The following is a 17,151-nucleotide window of genomic DNA, read 5'->3' as shown; positions in this document are numbered from 1 at the left end:
CTTTTAAAGCATGGCAACACTTTTTTATTGTTCTTTATTCAAATGACATTTAATACATGTCAGTCTGCTGATGAGCCTTGTGTCAGCACTGAGGTGGAAGCTGTGGGCTGTAAAGAGGATTTTTCACAGTGGACAGTTTCATGTCACATGACTGACTTCCTCTTAAAAACAAAAGTGAACTTTCCTTGTGTGCTTACAGCTGGAGAGAAAATGCTGAGTGTTTGTTTCTTTGTTCAGCAGCAGCAGATTTAAAGGACTTTGTGTTTGTTTGAGCTTTTTACAGGAGGATGAAGACGTTGCTGGTGATCCTGCTCCTCATAAATGGTAAGAAACTGAATGCAGATCAATCTGCACTCACACCACAGTTTAAGGCCGATAATCTCACTGTGTGGTGTTTATGTGATGATTTTAATTCATTGCTACAAAATACAAATGCAATGATGTGTGCTCTGTGAGAGTCGAGAGAAGCTTCTGTCCAAGACAGAAGTAACAGAGAAGTAAGAGCGACTTTACATTTACAGAGTAAAGATTCATGTTTCATGCTTTATTACATTTGACTTTGACTGTACTTGAGAAATTACATATTTTTGCATGTAAGAAAATGTTTTCTTTAAAACTCGTAAACATGCAAATACAATGATGGGTTTAGTCGGGTTTTAGTTCAACTTTAAAATCCTGAAAGCTCCAAAACAGAAGCCAGTTATTCTGAAACACCTGTGATTCTTCACTTTTGAAGATTTATTATTTATCATTAATCAGACAAAAGCATTTTACAATAATTGACAGATGACTAAGTTTCTAAAATAACAAATGGCTGCAGTTTTAGATGAGTGGTGTACTGAGTGTCCTCTCTGTTAGGCTGCATCAAAAACCACACAGGGTGACCCCTCGGAATAAAGAGCTTATGAATCCAGAAATATTTGCTTCATCTATCTCCCAAAAAATGTAAAACCCAAGTCCAACATAACAGGTATTATAAGGTGGCTGACTAAATACTTTTTTGCCCCACTGTAAATATCCTTTGCTGTCCCTCACTGGGTGAGTGTTCCAGCAGCACAGTGACAGGTGTAGGTGTTCTGGCCTGACACTCTGATTGCTGTGTTCTCTGTGTTTTGTTATGCGAATGATGAGACGAGTTGACTCTCGCTTTGGCAGCTGAGGCAGGTTTATCCTCCCAAAACTGTTCAAATAAAAACAAATTCAGTGCAGCAACTTCATATGACTGGACGTCTGCATGCACACCTCTCCCCAGCAGGGCCTCTAGACGACTGAGGTGTGACATGACAACAAACCTCATTATAAATCAAGCTGCTAAAATAATGAAATATACATATAAACATATATAACAAATTAAAATGCACTGCATTGTGACCATATAGTAACAGTGTGAGACAAAATGCACAAGTGGAACAAACAATATTTGAATGACTTCAATTACTTTAACTGTGTTTAATCGCTCTGTAACCGGAACAGGAAGTGACTCTGTGGGACGTCAAAGGTCACACAAGGAAAATAAAAGCTCCCAAAATATAAATACAGAAAATAAATATATATACATATGTATGTCCATAAACAAGACTGACAAATGAAAATAACACCACAGGATGGATCTTTGGTGAAATACAAATGATCTTTTTAATACACCTGTTACACATGCATGGAGCATGCAGATTCACAGAAAAGTAAAGAATCTAAAAATAAAAAATAAGAAGTGAGAGATTGTACAGAAAGTAAAGGAAAGAAAAACACAAATATCTACCTGGTGTATCTTTACCTCAAAGTGACTCATGGAGTCTGTGTGTCCTCAGTTTCCCAGCATGCCTCAGCTGTGGAGCTGTATGAGGGTGACTCGTTCATCCTGCCCTGTCAGCATAACACTTTCGCTCTGACTGACCCCACAGTGGTGTGGAGTCGCTCCGACCTCAGTCCTCCAACCGTCCACCAGCGTCAGCTTCAAGGAGACGAACTGAAAGATCAAAACCAGCGTTACAGCGGCCGAACATCCATGAAGACTGACGCTCTGGATACTGGAGACCTCAGCCTGAACCTGACCAACCTCCAACTGTCTGACAGCGCCACCTACACCTGCTCCGTCAGAGACCTTAGATATGGCTACATGAAACTGGGAGACGTACGGGTGCAGGTCAAAGGTCAGCAACAAACACTCGGTTTTATCATTCAGATAAAAATGTATTATTTTACTGCTGAAAACACATGTTGACTACAAGTATCTTGGCTTGAGGTATATTCAGTAAAATATATCATTACATTCAGTCAGAGGTCAAAGGTCATGTTGTTCTTTGTGTTTCTCCACAGAACGGTTTCCATCCTGGGCCAAAGCTCTCCTGGTTCTCCTGGTTCTTCTTGTGGTTTCTGGAGGTCTTTTATTTCATTTCCGGCACTATTTCATGTCAGGTGAGTGTCTCCTACTACACTACCCATAATGCCGATGGTCAGCAGGTGTCCTCTGGTGGCTCCTTGACTGCGGCTCACACAAACTTGTTCCAGAAGCTGAAAGAGTTGAGAGTTACAAACAGCTGATACAGAGAGCTGAAGAGAAACTTCCAGGTTTGTTCCAGAAGTCAGAAAACCTCCTTCAGACTCAGTCATTGATCAGTGAAACAGCTCCACAACATGACTTTACTAAACAGTGTGTGTGCTTCACTGCATTGATCTGACACAGAGGCTGCATGTGGACAAGCTGTTCTTCTTCTGTGGTGGTAAACAGCAGGCTGACATGGGCTGTATCCCAATTCAGGGTCTGCAGCCTTAAAGTACGCAGCCTCAACGATCCTCAAGGGCCGCGTACTTATAGACCGCTAAGGCCGGAAGTGCGAGGCTTGTGAAATGGGACGGTCTAGCCTCCGTTGTGGTGCCCAGGTTGCCTAGCAACCATGATACTAACAGCTGGAAACGTTTCATACAGCTTTGTTTGACAGAAATGAAGGAGAAAATCTTTTGTTCATTTGTTTGTTTCTTGCTACATGAGCTTTGATCATTCTCTGTAAGATTAAGCTTAGCTATTGAACGGCGCATATTTTAAAGTAAAGGCTTTAAAACCAAGTTAGTACAAACGTCGAACTCGTTCCCGGTGGGTGATGGGCTCCGCCATGGCTGCCCTTTGTCTCCGGTTCTGTTCATAATTTTTATGGACAGGATTTCTAGGCGCAGTCAAGTGGCAGAGGGCTTTCACTTTGGTGGCCTCAGAATCTCATCTCTGATTTTTGCGGATGATGTGGTTCTGTTGGCTTCATCGGGTGAGGGCCTCCAGCTCGCACTAGAACGGTTCGCAGCCGAGTGTGAAGCAGCGGGAATGAGGATGAGCACCTCCAAATCTGAGGCCATGGTTCTCAGCCGGAAAAGGGTGGAGTGCCCACTCCGGGTCGGGGATGAGTTCCTGCCCCAAGTGGAGGAGTTCAAGTATCTCGGGGTCTTGTTCGCGAGTGATGGGAGAAGGGAGCCGGAGATCGACAGACGGATTGGGGCTGCAGCTGCAGTAATGCGGACGCTGCACCGGTCCGTCATGGTGAAGAGGGACCTGAGTGAAGCAAAGCTCTCAATTTACCGGTCGATCTACGTCCCTACCCTCACCTATGGCCACGAGCTGTGGGTAGTGACCGAAAGAACGAGATCGCGGATACAAGCGGCAGAAATGAGCTTCCTCCGAAGGGTGGCTGGCCTCTCCCTTAGAGATAGGGTGAGAAGTTCGGCCATCCGGGAGGGGCTCAGAGTAGAGCAGCTGCTGCTCTACATCGAAAGGAGCCAGCTGAGGTGGCTCTGGCATCTGACAAGGATGCCCCCTGGGCGCCTCCAGGGTGAGGTGTTCCGGGCATGTCCCAACGGGAGGAGGCCCCGGGGCAGACCCAGGACACGCTGGAGAGATTATATTTCTCGGCTGGCCTGGGAATGCCTTGGTGTTCCCCCGGATAAGCTGGAGGAGGTGGCTGGGGAGAGGGAGGTCTGGGCCTCTTTGCTTAGGCTGCTGCCCCCGCGACCCGGCCTCGGATAAAGCGGATGAAGATGGATGGATGGATGGGTTTCATCTGCATATCAGTGAAAATGTTTACATTGTTTTCTTATATTATAAGAGAAAGATTTATAATTTGAATAGAACTGGTCCCAGTACAGAACCTTTTGGAACTCCATGACTAACGTTTGTAACTGAGGAAGAATCCTCATGAATCTATGAGATGGATATGACAGAAACCACAGCAGCAGCATAATTACTTTACTGTCAATGTTTTCTGGTGTATCAAATGCAGCACTGAGGCGCAGTACAGAGGTAGGTTTACTGTAAGGAGGCCATCAGATGATTATTAAAAAATGTTACTACAGCTCATGTTGTGCTTTGTTGTCCTCTCAGTCCCCTGGGTGGAGGTGGATTCAGGGGTGGAGTCTGTCCAGCTGATCTGCAAAACCACAGTTTGTCTGCCTAAAGATGCTAAAGTGGAGTGGAAGGATGCAAACAACAGGAAGGTCCACGTGTATGAGAACGGCTCTGACCAGCCTGAAGAACAGGACAAGAATTACAACGGTGTAACGAAGATGAAGAGAAACTTACTGGAACCTGGAGACCTCAGTCTGACCCTGAAACACCCCACAAATGGAGACAACTCCACCTACACCTGCACCGTCTACAGCAGGGAGGGAAACATCCTGATGAAGAAACAAGTGGAGCTGAAAGTCAGAGGTCAGTGCTGTAGATACAGGTCAAATGTCAGAGGTCAGTGTTGTGGATACAGCTGACATACTCATGATGGTGGTTCAGTCTCAGTGGCTCCATCCAATAATGTTACAGTGTTAGCATGTCTGATGTTTGTGGCTGTTTTGGTTTCTATTTGATTTCCAGCCAAAACATTTGGGTTTGGGTGGAAAAGTGTTGCAGCTCTAATGTACAGCTGTCATATTAGAAACAGAAGCAGCTCTGATTTTAGTGCTCAAAGAAATCTATGAAGTGATGAATTCACACATGAACAGTTTTCTGCAGCGTTCCTCTCGGCCTTATTTGCAGCTCCACTCTTGTTTTTGCTCTAATAATTATTTCTCTCCATGAGCTGTTTCTCTGCCTGAAGGAGGCGCCACTCCATCGCTTCATTTAGTGCAGAACAAGAGTCACATGATGCTGCTCTGAACACCAGTCACACTTTGTACAGCTCATGTTGTGTTTGTTGTCCTCTCAGTGTGTCAGGTGGAGGAAGGGGCGGAGTCTGTGCTTTGTCCTCGCCTGAATGGCCACGGTGCTGTTACGCGATACTACAGCTCCGACTCAAAGGATGACCTGCACGTTAGATACCTGGACGGAGAAGACAGCGGTATTGTCGTCGTTGGAATAAATCGACCAAAAGCTAAAAATGCCATAAACAAAAATCTTGTGAAAATGATGTTTGAAGCTGTGGAGGACATCAAGAAGAATAAAAAAGTGCGCAGTGTAATTTTATGTAGTTTGGTTCCTGGTATATTTTGTGCAGGTGCAGATCTGAAGGAGAGGGCCAAGATGCACCAGAGCGAAGTGGGACCATTTGTATCCAAAGCACGAGCCCTTATTACAGAGCTAGGAAACCTGCCAGTACCAACAATTGCTGCAATTGATGGTGCTGCCTTAGGAGGCGGCTTGGAAATGGCCCTTGCTTGTGACATCAGAATTTCCTCCAATACTGCCAAAATGGGACTAGTTGAGACTAAACTTGCAATTATTCCTGGAGCAGGTGGTACACAACGTCTCCCTAGGGTGATTGGCGTCTCTCTTGCCAAGGAGCTCATCTTTGCTGCACGAGTGGTTGATGGAACACAGGCGCAACAAATGGGTCTTGTCAGTCATTCTGTGGAGCAGAATAACAGTGGAGATGCTGCCTACTTGAGGGCTCTGGAGCTCGCACGGGAGATTAACCCCCAGGGCCCAATTGCAATAAGGATGGCAAAGTTGGCAATTAACCAGGGGATAGAGGTGGATTTATCTACAGGTCTGTCAATAGAAGAGGCTTGTTATTCCCAGGTGATACCAACCAAAGACCGTTTGGAAGGCTTGTCTGCTTTCAAGGAGAAGAGGCAGCCTCAGTACAAAGGGGAATGAAGTCATTGTTCCAGAATCGATCAGTTCTGCCTTCAGCTCTGCTGCTGTTCCACTGCTTCCAACATAAATTATGGGTCAGACTAAACTCGTCAACACATTAGCCCTTACATCATAGTTGACAGCTGGACCTTAGGGGTCGTTGTGGCTGGTGTTTCAGGCTAAAGCACTTTCTGACTTTGTTAATTCTATTCACGTTTATTTATATAGTGACAATTTATGACAGCAGTCACCACAACATGCTTTAAATTTAAAGTAAAGAATTTACAACTAATCACATTAAGATTTGGAGAAACAAAGCAAACTAACCCAGCTAAGTTAAATGTGTCCTGCTTATGGGGCGCCGTTTGTAAAGTGAAACATGCTGAAATTAACGGCAACATTTTTCCACATTTAGCTCAAAACCTTACAAAAACATATTTTTTCGAGTAATTTTTTACAACATTTAGTAAAATATTTGTAACTTTTTATCAAATGTTAAATATTAAATCTAAATGTTAAATATTAAATCTAAATATTATATTTAAATCTAAATCTAAATGTTAAATCTAAATGCTAAATGTTAAATGTTAAACCTAAATGTTTAGGCTAATATGCAAATTTATTGTACGGATCAACGGAAATACCAAAATAAAAGCTTCGGAGTTCTTATAGGACAACCACAGAGATGAGTCCATTATCAGAGGCGATTAGATCATCCGTAACCTTCAGCAGTGGTCAGTATGCACTCCAGATCCTGACCTCATCTACCACAACTACTCTTCCAAAATAAGAGGAAAGTTGGAGATTGCTCTATAATGAGCTAAGGCAACTGAATCAACTAAAGGCATTTTAGTATTTCTATTGAGCTTCAGTATTTATATCTTCAGTGACGGTGATTCTGATGGTGGTGATGGCCGTACTCTTCAAACAGTTTGGTCTGTTTTGGTGTCACCATAGTCTTAGTCTTCAAAACTAATCTAAGAACAGAGAGTTTGGTACAAAAATTTATTTCCATTTGAAACCCTAAAATATTTCATAACATCTTTCCAAAAACATCCATGTTTGCAAGATTGAAAGATTAAAATGAGCTAAAATACAAGGATAAAAACGCGTGACATGACCATCCGGACCAACAACCACACAGGGCTGAAAAACTGTGTGGCTGTGTGGCAGCTGAATAGCCATGCCTAATGAAGTGACTAGTGGGTTGATATAAACTGAGCTGTAAAATATAAAGGTTAAATAATCTGCCCCCGCTAAAAAAATAAAATAAAAGCAAATATGATACAAATAAAAACAAATATATATTAAACCCACTGAGTTAATGCAATACTTAAGTTAAACCCCTTACATAAAAGATGCACTTGAATCACAAACTTGATTTTAAAATCCATTGCAGTGGCGTAGAGAGGCCAGACTACAAACATTGTCAAATATTCACAAATATTCAAATATTTACAGAAATGACTGTGAAAAGCTGATGAACACGAGAGCTTTCTGTGTGTGTTATTGTACTGCTGGGCAATAAATAGTTGTATTTACAGCGATGCTTTAAGAATTGCAGTGTTTTTCTTAGAAAAAAGGTGAAAATAGCTATCTGGAACCCTCTGTCTCATCAGTAATTTCAGCCACTGATTAGATTGTTTTAACACATTTTTTGTTTTCTTTTTAAACAGAAAAAATCATCACTACAAGATGAGGGGTGGCATCAAACTGTTGATAAAAATAAGACCTTTCATATTATGTAACGTTTGATCACCCACCCATCCCACGTGACCCTTGATAGTTTACTGGAAATGCAACTTTTCTTCCGTAAATCATCACTAAAAAACCTGAACATCCAGGATACCAAACAAACCCTGAATTCATCAAGCTAATATTACTAATATCTGTGTTTTACAGACCATCTCAGGACTGAAATTCTAGTATTTAGACGATTACTTAAAACAAATATATGCGTGTCTCTGTATGTTTCACTGATACAGTTTATGAATAGAGCTTGCTGCTTTCATCTCGAGCCTTGCATCGATATAAGGCAACTTATGGCTTCAAGAAATACCACATGACACAGTGATGACCAAAACGCCACAGTTCAGGGTTTAAAACGTGGATTCCCAATCCAGTGGGAGATATTACTGTGACTATGTCTGTGTTTTATACTCTCTATGGGTCAAACAACAATATATCAGTCCTGCTTTTTGCCACTTCTCAGCACCACTTTTCCTGGTCAGTCAGCAACAGAACGGTTTGGAAACAAATCAGTTTTCCAGAAGTGATGAAATGTTTTTCTTCAACTAATAGCAGCAGCACTATACTTGATCCACTTGTGTATTTGGGTTTAAAAAACAAAACTAATGACTGGATATGTGTTTGCCTTGCAGGCACAGTTTTAGTTTAGGAGTCAAATATAATCATTTAGTTCTTAAAAATATGAAAATAAAGTGATTGAGTTATAAGCAGAGTGTCCTGGGACAAAAGAAACTGATTGTTACAGTTATTATGGTACTACTTTATCTTAAAGGCGGTTTAAATACCATCTAAACCTAAAACCTCATATAGTGATAACCGATATCAGGGCAGCTATCAGTTATTATCAGTGTTAAGCTTTGAGTTCTCCTTCAGGCTAATTAAAAACGGGTGTTTAATGATCTCTATGAGTGCTGGCTACTCCAGACAGAGACATTACCAGATAATGACGATGAAAGGGTGATTAAAGTCTATAAAGAACATAAAATTTAATTTATTATTCATTTAATTCATTGTAACTACACAAGAGCCCAGCAGCAGCAAATAGGCACACTGAAGCCCGGTGATTTGCTGGGGGGGAAGTAAAATAAAAAATCAAGATCACTTTCCTGAATAAAAAGGATTCCATGACATTGCTCTGGAAAATAGACTTTGTGGATCTTGAACATTAAACCCATACTTTTATTGAATATATTGTTTGCATTCATGCTGTACTCGTAAAATGACTCAGAGCAAAGGTGTCTAAATAATTTAAAAGCTTTCTTAAATGCATTTTTTCAGACTACCTTTAAGATTACCATAAAGACCATAAAACCACAAATACAGACGTGACTTTGGGGCCATTTGGTCACGACAGGATGGACGTACTGTTGACTTGGAGCTCATGTACAGACCAGTCGATGCAGAAATATCAGAATTCACAGAAACAGAAACGATACCAGTTCTTTCAAAGGACCTACTTCATTTTATTACACACAAAGACAGAGGTTATACACAAATAAACAGTTGCAAAATCAAAATGGCAAAATATAACAGATCTAAAGACTGATCTGGATTACTCAGAAAGAAAAGAACAAAGAAAATCAAAGACACAACGATGATTTAACGCCCACATTTCATGTCCGCTTCACTTCTCTACTCTAAGCCCATACATGGCATATAAACAAAAGCGATGCACTTACTTCCTAGAACTACTTTCTCTACTGACACCATTTTCTACGTCTGGGTACGGTTTTAGATTTAATATGTAATAACTTGCTCTATAACATGTTAATTAAATGAACCTTTAATTAATATACCAAAAACAAAGCAAAACAAACACACATCAAAATTATTAATACAACATTTTATCAACGTCGCTTTAAAATTGACAACAAATGCCTGCAGAGCCTGTTACAAGTATTTTCTAACAGTGTGCATTGAATCGGAAAAACAAACAAAACTAAAGTCAATGAAGAATTAAACTCACAAAATTATTTAAGTACACTTTGCTGTGCTCATTATCAGCTCTGCATTTAAGTAAATAGACTTGGTGTGATGATTTATCACACAGTGACCCTTTATGCAGCACCTCTGTTCATCCTCTGCCTGAAAACACATTTAGAGCAGGTGTCAAGTCTTTAAGTTCAAATCATGATCATTTGGGACTCTGCCGGGTCCAACAGAGCCAATGGCTAGTAACAAAGTTTATCGGGAAGTTGACTGCGTGCGAGTGTGCGAATGACTTATTTGTTTCTGAAAATTCTGCATGATAAACACTTAAATCTTGTTTTTTCTCAATTTTTTTAATGTCACGTATTTGTCTTATCTATACAACTTCTTGGTCTTCATTGCCATCTGCTGGATAGTTTGTACAACTACAACTAGTGATGATGACAGTAATAAGCAAGAAGCACTCAGGGAGCCCAAACTTAAGCCAAGGCAGCTCAGTCCCTGAGCAACATTTACTTTTAAGGGGATAGCGTTGTATTTTGTGTATGTCCATTTTGTTGTCTTTCTGCTTTTTACACATACTTTAAAATTTAAAGTGTGGTAAAAATAACAGATTTTGGGGTCAACTTGAAAGAAAGACTGATGTGAAATGTAAAAGTGAGGTCAGAGGTCAAGTGTGAAATATTTAGAGACTTTATATAATCATTCCCAATATTTGCTATTTGTTATCAGTACAAACAACAGCAGTAAGAAGCATAGTTTAAATAGCATTATTATCACTATGACCTTCAGATCAATCTACTGACATGTTGCCCTCCTGAATTTTGAGCGTCACATACTTTCCCGTCTGTCTTTTCTCTAAAAGAGCAGCTTCATCTTCTTCCTGAGCTTTTTTTCTGCAGCGACATAGAGGAATGGGTTGATGCAGATGTGCAGCAGAGCCAGGCAGTGGGTTGCAACCAAGGCTGTGTTTAACGACCTCCTCGTGTCACAGTTATGATGTACCAAATCAGCCCTCAGCAGTATGTCTATCACCATGGTTATCTGGTATGGTGTCCAGAGGAGCAGAAACGCAACCACGATGGTTACGATCACCCGCATGGCTCGGTGCTTCTGGAAACCGTGAGTGAGCAGCAGCCGTGAAACAGTGATGCTGTAGCAGGAGATCATGACAATCGCAGGGACCAAAAAGCCAAAAACACGAATGAACCCCTGAATCGCGAGCCTCCATGCGGTAGAGATGTCAAAGCGAATGGAAAGAGTAGGCAGAGCAAGGGCACAACCGAGAACCCACACCACTGTGCAGAGGATCCTGCTGCACATCTTTTGGTGACTCTTCAGTGTCTCCCTGGCACGCACAATCACAAGGTAACGATCGATGCTAATGCAGGTGAGGAAGATGATGCTGGTGTAGAAGTTCGCATCCATGACGATGTGGAGGAGTTGGCAAAGGAAGTCTCCTAAGAGCCATCCTCGAGTTAGTGCTGCAACACAGAACTGAAGCGTTAAAGCCAGCAGTCCATCTGCTATGGTCAGTTGGAACAGGTACACATCTGATGGAGCCAAAATTTCTTGGCTGGTTCTGATCACCCATCCTACCAGCAGGTTTCCGAATATGGCCAATACAGAGATGACTGTGAAGATGACGCACAGGATCACAACTGCTGTAGGTTCCAAAGGTTCATATCCACATGCTAAGGTATCTGGATCTGGAGAGAATGATTCTCTGGATTCGTTGTAATCATAGGAATAATTGTTCCAAAAGAAATCATCTTCAAAGACAAATGACATGGTTGTGGGCAGAAAACAATGATATTTTAACCATAGCAATAAAAGCAATGATTCAGCCAAAAGTAAATATACAAAAAACAAAAATCAAACAAACTGGAAGTGTATGCACAAAAATAAAGGGATGACAACACCAACTTCGGATCTTATCCTGAAAATGATCAAGACTTGACTTGAAGTCAGGCACAAGACAAGCTCCTTTTTCATTTTGATGTTTTCATTTGCTTTGAAGTTTCTGATAGATGCTGATCAAACAATTTTAGGACCATGAACAGCACACACTGTTTTCAATGTGATCGCATGAGCTGTGCTCTAACACCCGTTTTACTGGTGAACCTACACAAATTCAGCTGCATGAGCTTTGACAATACGTGAGACATAGATTGAGCAGTTCAGTACATCTGGCCCCAAGTCTAATTGTTTGTCTAACCCTCAAAAAGACACAAAACCAAGATGCTGATTTTGATGGACCCCAAATTCTAACACACATCAACACTATCGTGGCTTAGGTGGGCATTTGGTGATGCCAGGAGGAGTAAAAAAAGACAGGTGACAAGGCCCTGCTTACCTACTCACCTGTGTGCAGCAGACTATCGAAAATCCAAAAAGGACACAAGAAAAACAGCAAAGAGGACAAAAGCACAATAAACCCTGATTACTCTGTGACGTCCCTTTTTGTATTATACCAAGTAGAATTCGTGCAGATAGCAACAGCTTTGCAAACACATTTCCTGTTTCTGCCATATGTGTGAATCAGGTAAGACCGAGGAACCAAACGCGAAACTAAATTACAAAAATATTGCTAAGTTACAACATACAAAATCTAAACTGTGAGGAACTCCAAACCAAAGTAACTGGGAGGACACACAGCTGGAGAGAGAGATCATAACATCTTTGTCACAAATTTGTGGGGTTAAAGTGGATGAAGGTCATAGTAGACTACAGGAGGTCCAGTAGGATCTGACTTGATTCGTATTGCTGCTAACCCCACTCACTCGGGTTCATACTGCTGCCATCTAGGAAATGGTAAAGTATTTCTTTTATTTATGACATTTATTTATTATGTTTCTATAAGTAAATCAACATGAGGCCATTGCTCACACGACATAAACCCTGCATGTGAACAGATTCATGATATGACTCTGAGCAAAGGTGTGCTGTCCACACATCACACTGTGGATGAGGCTTTATTCATGGTGTGAACACCACACCCTAGCAATGTATGTGCTGCAGAAAAAGTCACAAAGGTGTGAACTGCAATTGTGAGAAGTCACGTTTATTTACAAGTGAATGTTACACCTCAAAGAGACACCAGAGGCAAAACACATATGAGATATAAACTCAGTGCAAAGTACATCAGAATTATTTGTATTGAAATACGATTTAAATGATTAAATAAGAATAATCCTTATATTTTTATCCAATGTATTTATCAAAAAAGATTTGTTAACTACATCTTTTGCCAACATCACCTGAAACAACAAAGAGAAATGAGCCACATGACAGATCAGCATGGCACGTGTGAGTCTGTCTACAGAGACGAGATCTTGTGAGCTGTCTTTGCATTCAGACTTCACATGTTGTCCAGTTTCAGTTAGGGAGACTGAAAACCATTTTTTGAGGATAAATCATCATGGAAGAAGATATCATTCGGAGTTCTGTACTATATCCTCAGAGAAAGAGAAAGAAAGAAACAGAAAAGGTTGTTTGCAGCAGCAAAAACTTGGAAAACCTGGATAGTGAGTTTCCTCGAGCTGTACAGGTTCGCTGTTTTCCAGTTTACCACATTTCTTCACCTGACTGCTGAGTGGTCAGTTGCTTAACCTGCAGTGGTTCAGGCACAGTTGATCGTCTGCAACACTAGATAATGAGTGAAATTTTCTGAAGTTGGTTAATAGTTAGGGGAACATTATTAGAAAGTATGTGATATGTATGCAAAATTTCCATACTCCCACAATAAATGTCACACGAGCTTCACCTCTGTGTGCAATTTAGTACAGCAGCAGAAAAAAGTGTGTGAAAATTTTAATTGGTCATAAAATTGGATCTGACCTTGATCTGTGACAATTATGAACCAAATTGACATCTTTATCCAAATAACACATAAAATAATGAAGATATCTTTGCCACTTTATTTGGCACATCATTAAATGCTCCCAGTTTGGTTAAAAAAAAATTGAACAAACAAACAAAAAAAATAAAAACCCACCAAAAGACTGATGTCTAAACAAAGGCTAAACAAATAAAATGATATCATTTTATTTGTCCAGTTTCAATATTTCAATATTTTTAAAACATGTTTTCTCTAAGTTTTATACAAAAAAGAAACAAGGCAAAATGCTAGCTTTATTTACAGCCACTTCTTCTCAGGCTAAACAAATAAAATGATATCAAACATTTGTACTTCTTCTCAGTACAAATACAGCAACAGCGTAGCAGCCACATTTCCTGTTCACTTCACATCTCTACTTTGAGCACAGATATGACATACATCTGTTACAGAGATGTGACTGTCAACAAAGAAAATATGTTGGCTTCCTAGAACAACTTTCTTTGCTCACACAAAAACATTTTCTATGTCTGTGTATAGTTTTATCATGCTTAGTTTAACACTTAATCACAACGTTGTAGCTAAGAGACAGCTCTTCACTGAGACATTAATATATCTAAGACAGTCGTGCATTTTGATTTTGAGCTGAAGATTTTTGTGTTTCTTTTTACTTGATCTCACTCTCCAGTCATCTAACTCCCTGCCATAGTTACTGACATTGTCACGACTATTTCTCCACATGATTTGAGTGACTGTCTCAGTCAGAGCTTCATCATCCCTCAGGCTATAATGTTGTAGGCTAAACAAGAGGCACATAAAATGCACTGAATTTTAGATAATGATAAGTTTCCTTTTAGGAAGAAGAAGGTTATATCATTAATAAGACGAACACGGGCCACATAAAGTTTTAGTCTGACCTCTTCACATAGACAAAAACATTTGTATGATTTTCTTTGCCTTTTAAGTCTGTTTCATGCAGCTGTGTTATAGTTATGTTTATCATTTATTTCATTCAGCTGAATTTTGTTGAACTCAACCCAGTTTTTGCCCTTTTAATTTCATATGTAGTACAAGCCCTTGTTACAAACACAATATCTTTAAATAACTGCTTCAAACAGCATCTCAGGTTTGCACAGTTTAGGGGTCACACATATGGAAACTGACTGCTTCCATCCTGCTCACACAGATATTGTCATGTGCCATGGAAGTGTCTGGAGTTCTTCCTGTCTGTGAGAAGAGTTCCAGCTTCCATCTTCTAGGGTTTAGTTTTCAGCATCTCACCTGCTCCTCATCCCAGGGCAATCAGCAGGAGGCTTTTTAAACCAGCACTGCATGCCAGTGTTCGCCAGCTTGTCCTGCTACCATCACTGGTAACTTGGCCTCCTCGTGTTCAGCTTCATGCTCGTCAGTTCTGTGTCTAATGTTGCCTCTCTGTCTGCAGCTCCATTAGATTCTCCTCCTGCCGTGCTTTCTCTCCAGCACTGGTTCTGTTCACTTCCAACACTACAGTCAGTGCACAAACCAAAGGTTCCATACTCACGCTGCTCACCTGCCTGCCCTCCTGCCCATCGTGACTCTCCTGGATTCCTCCTCTTGACTCAGAGGAACTTAACCCTGGCCTGTCACTGTGCTTGCCCCACAGCACACCCTCACGGCCCATTCCATGTCAATCCATGCTCACCTCTGGCCACTCTCTCGCTGTCCTGCTCAGTAACCTCTCTCTCCTGTTCTCATTGCTCTCAACGTGTTCATTCTCTGGCTACAGCCTTCTTCCGCTCTAGGTTCCCCATTAACATTTTAAGTCATATTCTAGTTTTTGAGTTCACATTTTGTAAATAAATCTTGTAAATAGTTCAACATGTATTGAGTGTACTTTTGGGTCCAAATCTCACACATACCACTGCTTCTTGATAGATATAACCCATATGGAAAAGATATCTATAAATCTGATAAAGTTTGTATCTGTCTGTGTGAAACTTGTTTGAAAAGCATACAAGAGTGAAAACAGATATAAGATCCCTTGAAAAATTATATAATGAAACTTGTATGTTTTGAATACTTACTAAAACAATATATGAAAGTAATGAGAAAGTGGCCACTTTCATGAGTAAATCATATAAGCCTGATATGATTCACTATATGAAGTAGGCCACATCTTATGCAAGTCTTTATATGTATTTTCTATTTCTTTTCCATATGGGAATCCGCAAACTTTTAGATTTGCAAGCAGTCAAAGAGAGACATGGAGGAAAGAAATCAGAACTTGGAGGAAGATCGAGGGCAGCAAAATTGGAACAAAGAATGTAGAAAGAGTATATTGCCTGACTTACAGTATGAACTATTATGAAGTAATGTATTATTTTGCATTAATAATAAAGTAGTACTTGTATTAGAGACCATACCAAGTGCTGTAAGCTTTTTCACTTGTATCTACAAACTGCAGAGGGCACAACTGCTCATTGAGGAGTTACAGATAAGGCCACGGAAAATCACCGCTTTATCAGTGACAGTACTGTGATGGCGGACCAATTGCAGGCTGATGGGTGGCCATAAAGATATCTCCTGCCTGTGATGTGAATGATGGAACCATGAGTTGTAACGCCCCTTAGTGGCATTTAAGAAAACCAGTGGTAATGCCTGGTGTATCCACCAGAGTGTGCAGTGATGTACTTGATGTACTCTAGGCCATCAGCCTAGGTCCCAAGGCTATCAGGAGGATGACAGAAATTTTTACTGTCTGAAAGGGTTTAAGAGAGAAAGGCCCCAGGCTGAGTATCACACCTGGATGGGAATGCTGGACGGATCAGTCAAAGGATCTTTTTAATATTAATTACAATGTATGCTCATAATAGAGTTGATACACTCCTCATTTGAAGGATACAAGCACTGATCCCATTGTGTGTAGGGTTAACTGAGAAGGAAAAGATACGAGTGTTTCAGATAGTGTTAAGAGGCTGCCTTGGCCATGTGTTGAGGTATAAGATGGTGGTCCTGTACTGCTGATAGTGTAACAGAACATATAAACTTTGAGGTATCAGTTAGAGCTGAGAGTTTTCTCACACAGAACAGAAGACCCCTGATTAGAGGACAGAAACCATTGCCATGTGGAAGGCTCACAGGGAGAATAAATCAGAAAGCACTAAGTCTAAACCACAAGCTCTCCCCGTCGATAACCAATCACAAATATTCGCTTTTCATGGGGAGATGGAGTGTAAATAACACAACACAAAGAAACGGTCTGGTGTAAGGGGGGGGGGGGCGGGGAGGCGAGGTTGATGACTTTAAAGCCAAATTAATTATGGTGTCAAACAAACAACACACCTACCAGTAAACTACTAAAAAACCATGACGCACACACCGAAAACCAGTGACTAGTGGAGGGCAGTCGTATGATGTAAGGTATAAATTATAGCATATAGACAATAAAAGGCACACACTGAGTCATATGAAAGGAAAGCCATTTTTTAAAGGTCTTTTTAATTAAACTCAGGAATGCACAGCTATGGATCTATCTATGTGGGGCAGTCTGCACACAGAGAAGTGAGGCACAACTCATAATTCAAAGTATAAATGAGACACAGGAAAT

General features: G+C 40.7%; 2 protein-coding genes across 3 annotated transcripts; one reads left to right on the top strand and one right to left on the bottom strand.

Annotated features, from left to right (window-relative positions):
* The first annotated feature begins 445 nt into the window (after positions 1 to 445).
* LOC120737278 (methylglutaconyl-CoA hydratase, mitochondrial-like) lies at positions 446 to 6,498 on the top strand. 2 transcript variants are annotated; one of them, XM_040037894.1, is made up of 2 exons: positions 446 to 451; positions 5,207 to 6,498. In XM_040037894.1, the coding sequence occupies exon 2, from the start codon at positions 5,378 to 5,380 to the stop codon at positions 6,068 to 6,070; it is 693 nt and encodes a 230-aa protein (XP_039893828.1). In that variant the 5' UTR covers positions 446 to 451; positions 5,207 to 5,377; the 3' UTR covers positions 6,071 to 6,498. The 2 variants fall into 2 exon arrangements, with proteins under 2 accessions (XP_039893828.1, XP_039893827.1); XM_040037893.1 differs by lacking the exon at positions 446 to 451 and adding an exon at positions 4,418 to 4,690 and having other exon boundaries at positions 5,181 to 6,498.
* A 2,482-nt stretch (positions 6,499 to 8,980) lies between these two features.
* LOC120737294 (C-X-C chemokine receptor type 2-like) lies at positions 8,981 to 11,518 on the bottom strand. The gene has a single exon (XM_040037909.1). The coding sequence runs from the start codon at positions 11,516 to 11,518 to the stop codon at positions 10,586 to 10,588; it is 933 nt and encodes a 310-aa protein (XP_039893843.1). The 3' UTR covers positions 8,981 to 10,585.
* Between the last annotated feature and the right edge of the window lie 5,633 nt (positions 11,519 to 17,151).

This window comes from Simochromis diagramma, unplaced genomic scaffold (assembly GCF_900408965.1).
Source record: "Simochromis diagramma unplaced genomic scaffold, fSimDia1.1 OVJJ01000044.1, whole genome shotgun sequence".
Lineage (NCBI taxonomy): Eukaryota > Metazoa > Chordata > Actinopteri > Cichliformes > Cichlidae > Simochromis > Simochromis diagramma.
The sequence above is the reverse complement of the archived record's forward strand: the minus strand, read 5'-3'. Positions and strand labels throughout refer to the sequence as shown.

What these genes read in the sequence shown, in the direction of transcription:
- LOC120737294 (XM_040037909.1), bottom strand. Translation starts at nt 11,518, where the DNA reads ATGTCATTTGTCTTTGAAGATGATTTCTTTTGGAACAATTATTCCTAT.
- LOC120737278 (XM_040037893.1), top strand. Translation starts at nt 4,546, where the DNA reads ATGAAGAGAAACTTACTGGAACCTGGAGACCTCAGTCTGACCCTGAAA. An exon ending in AGTGGAGCTGAAAGTCAGAG is followed by an intron (nt 4,691 to 5,180) that starts GTCAGTGCTGTA and finishes TTGTCCTCTCAG; the next exon opens with TGTGTCAGGTGGAGGAAGGG.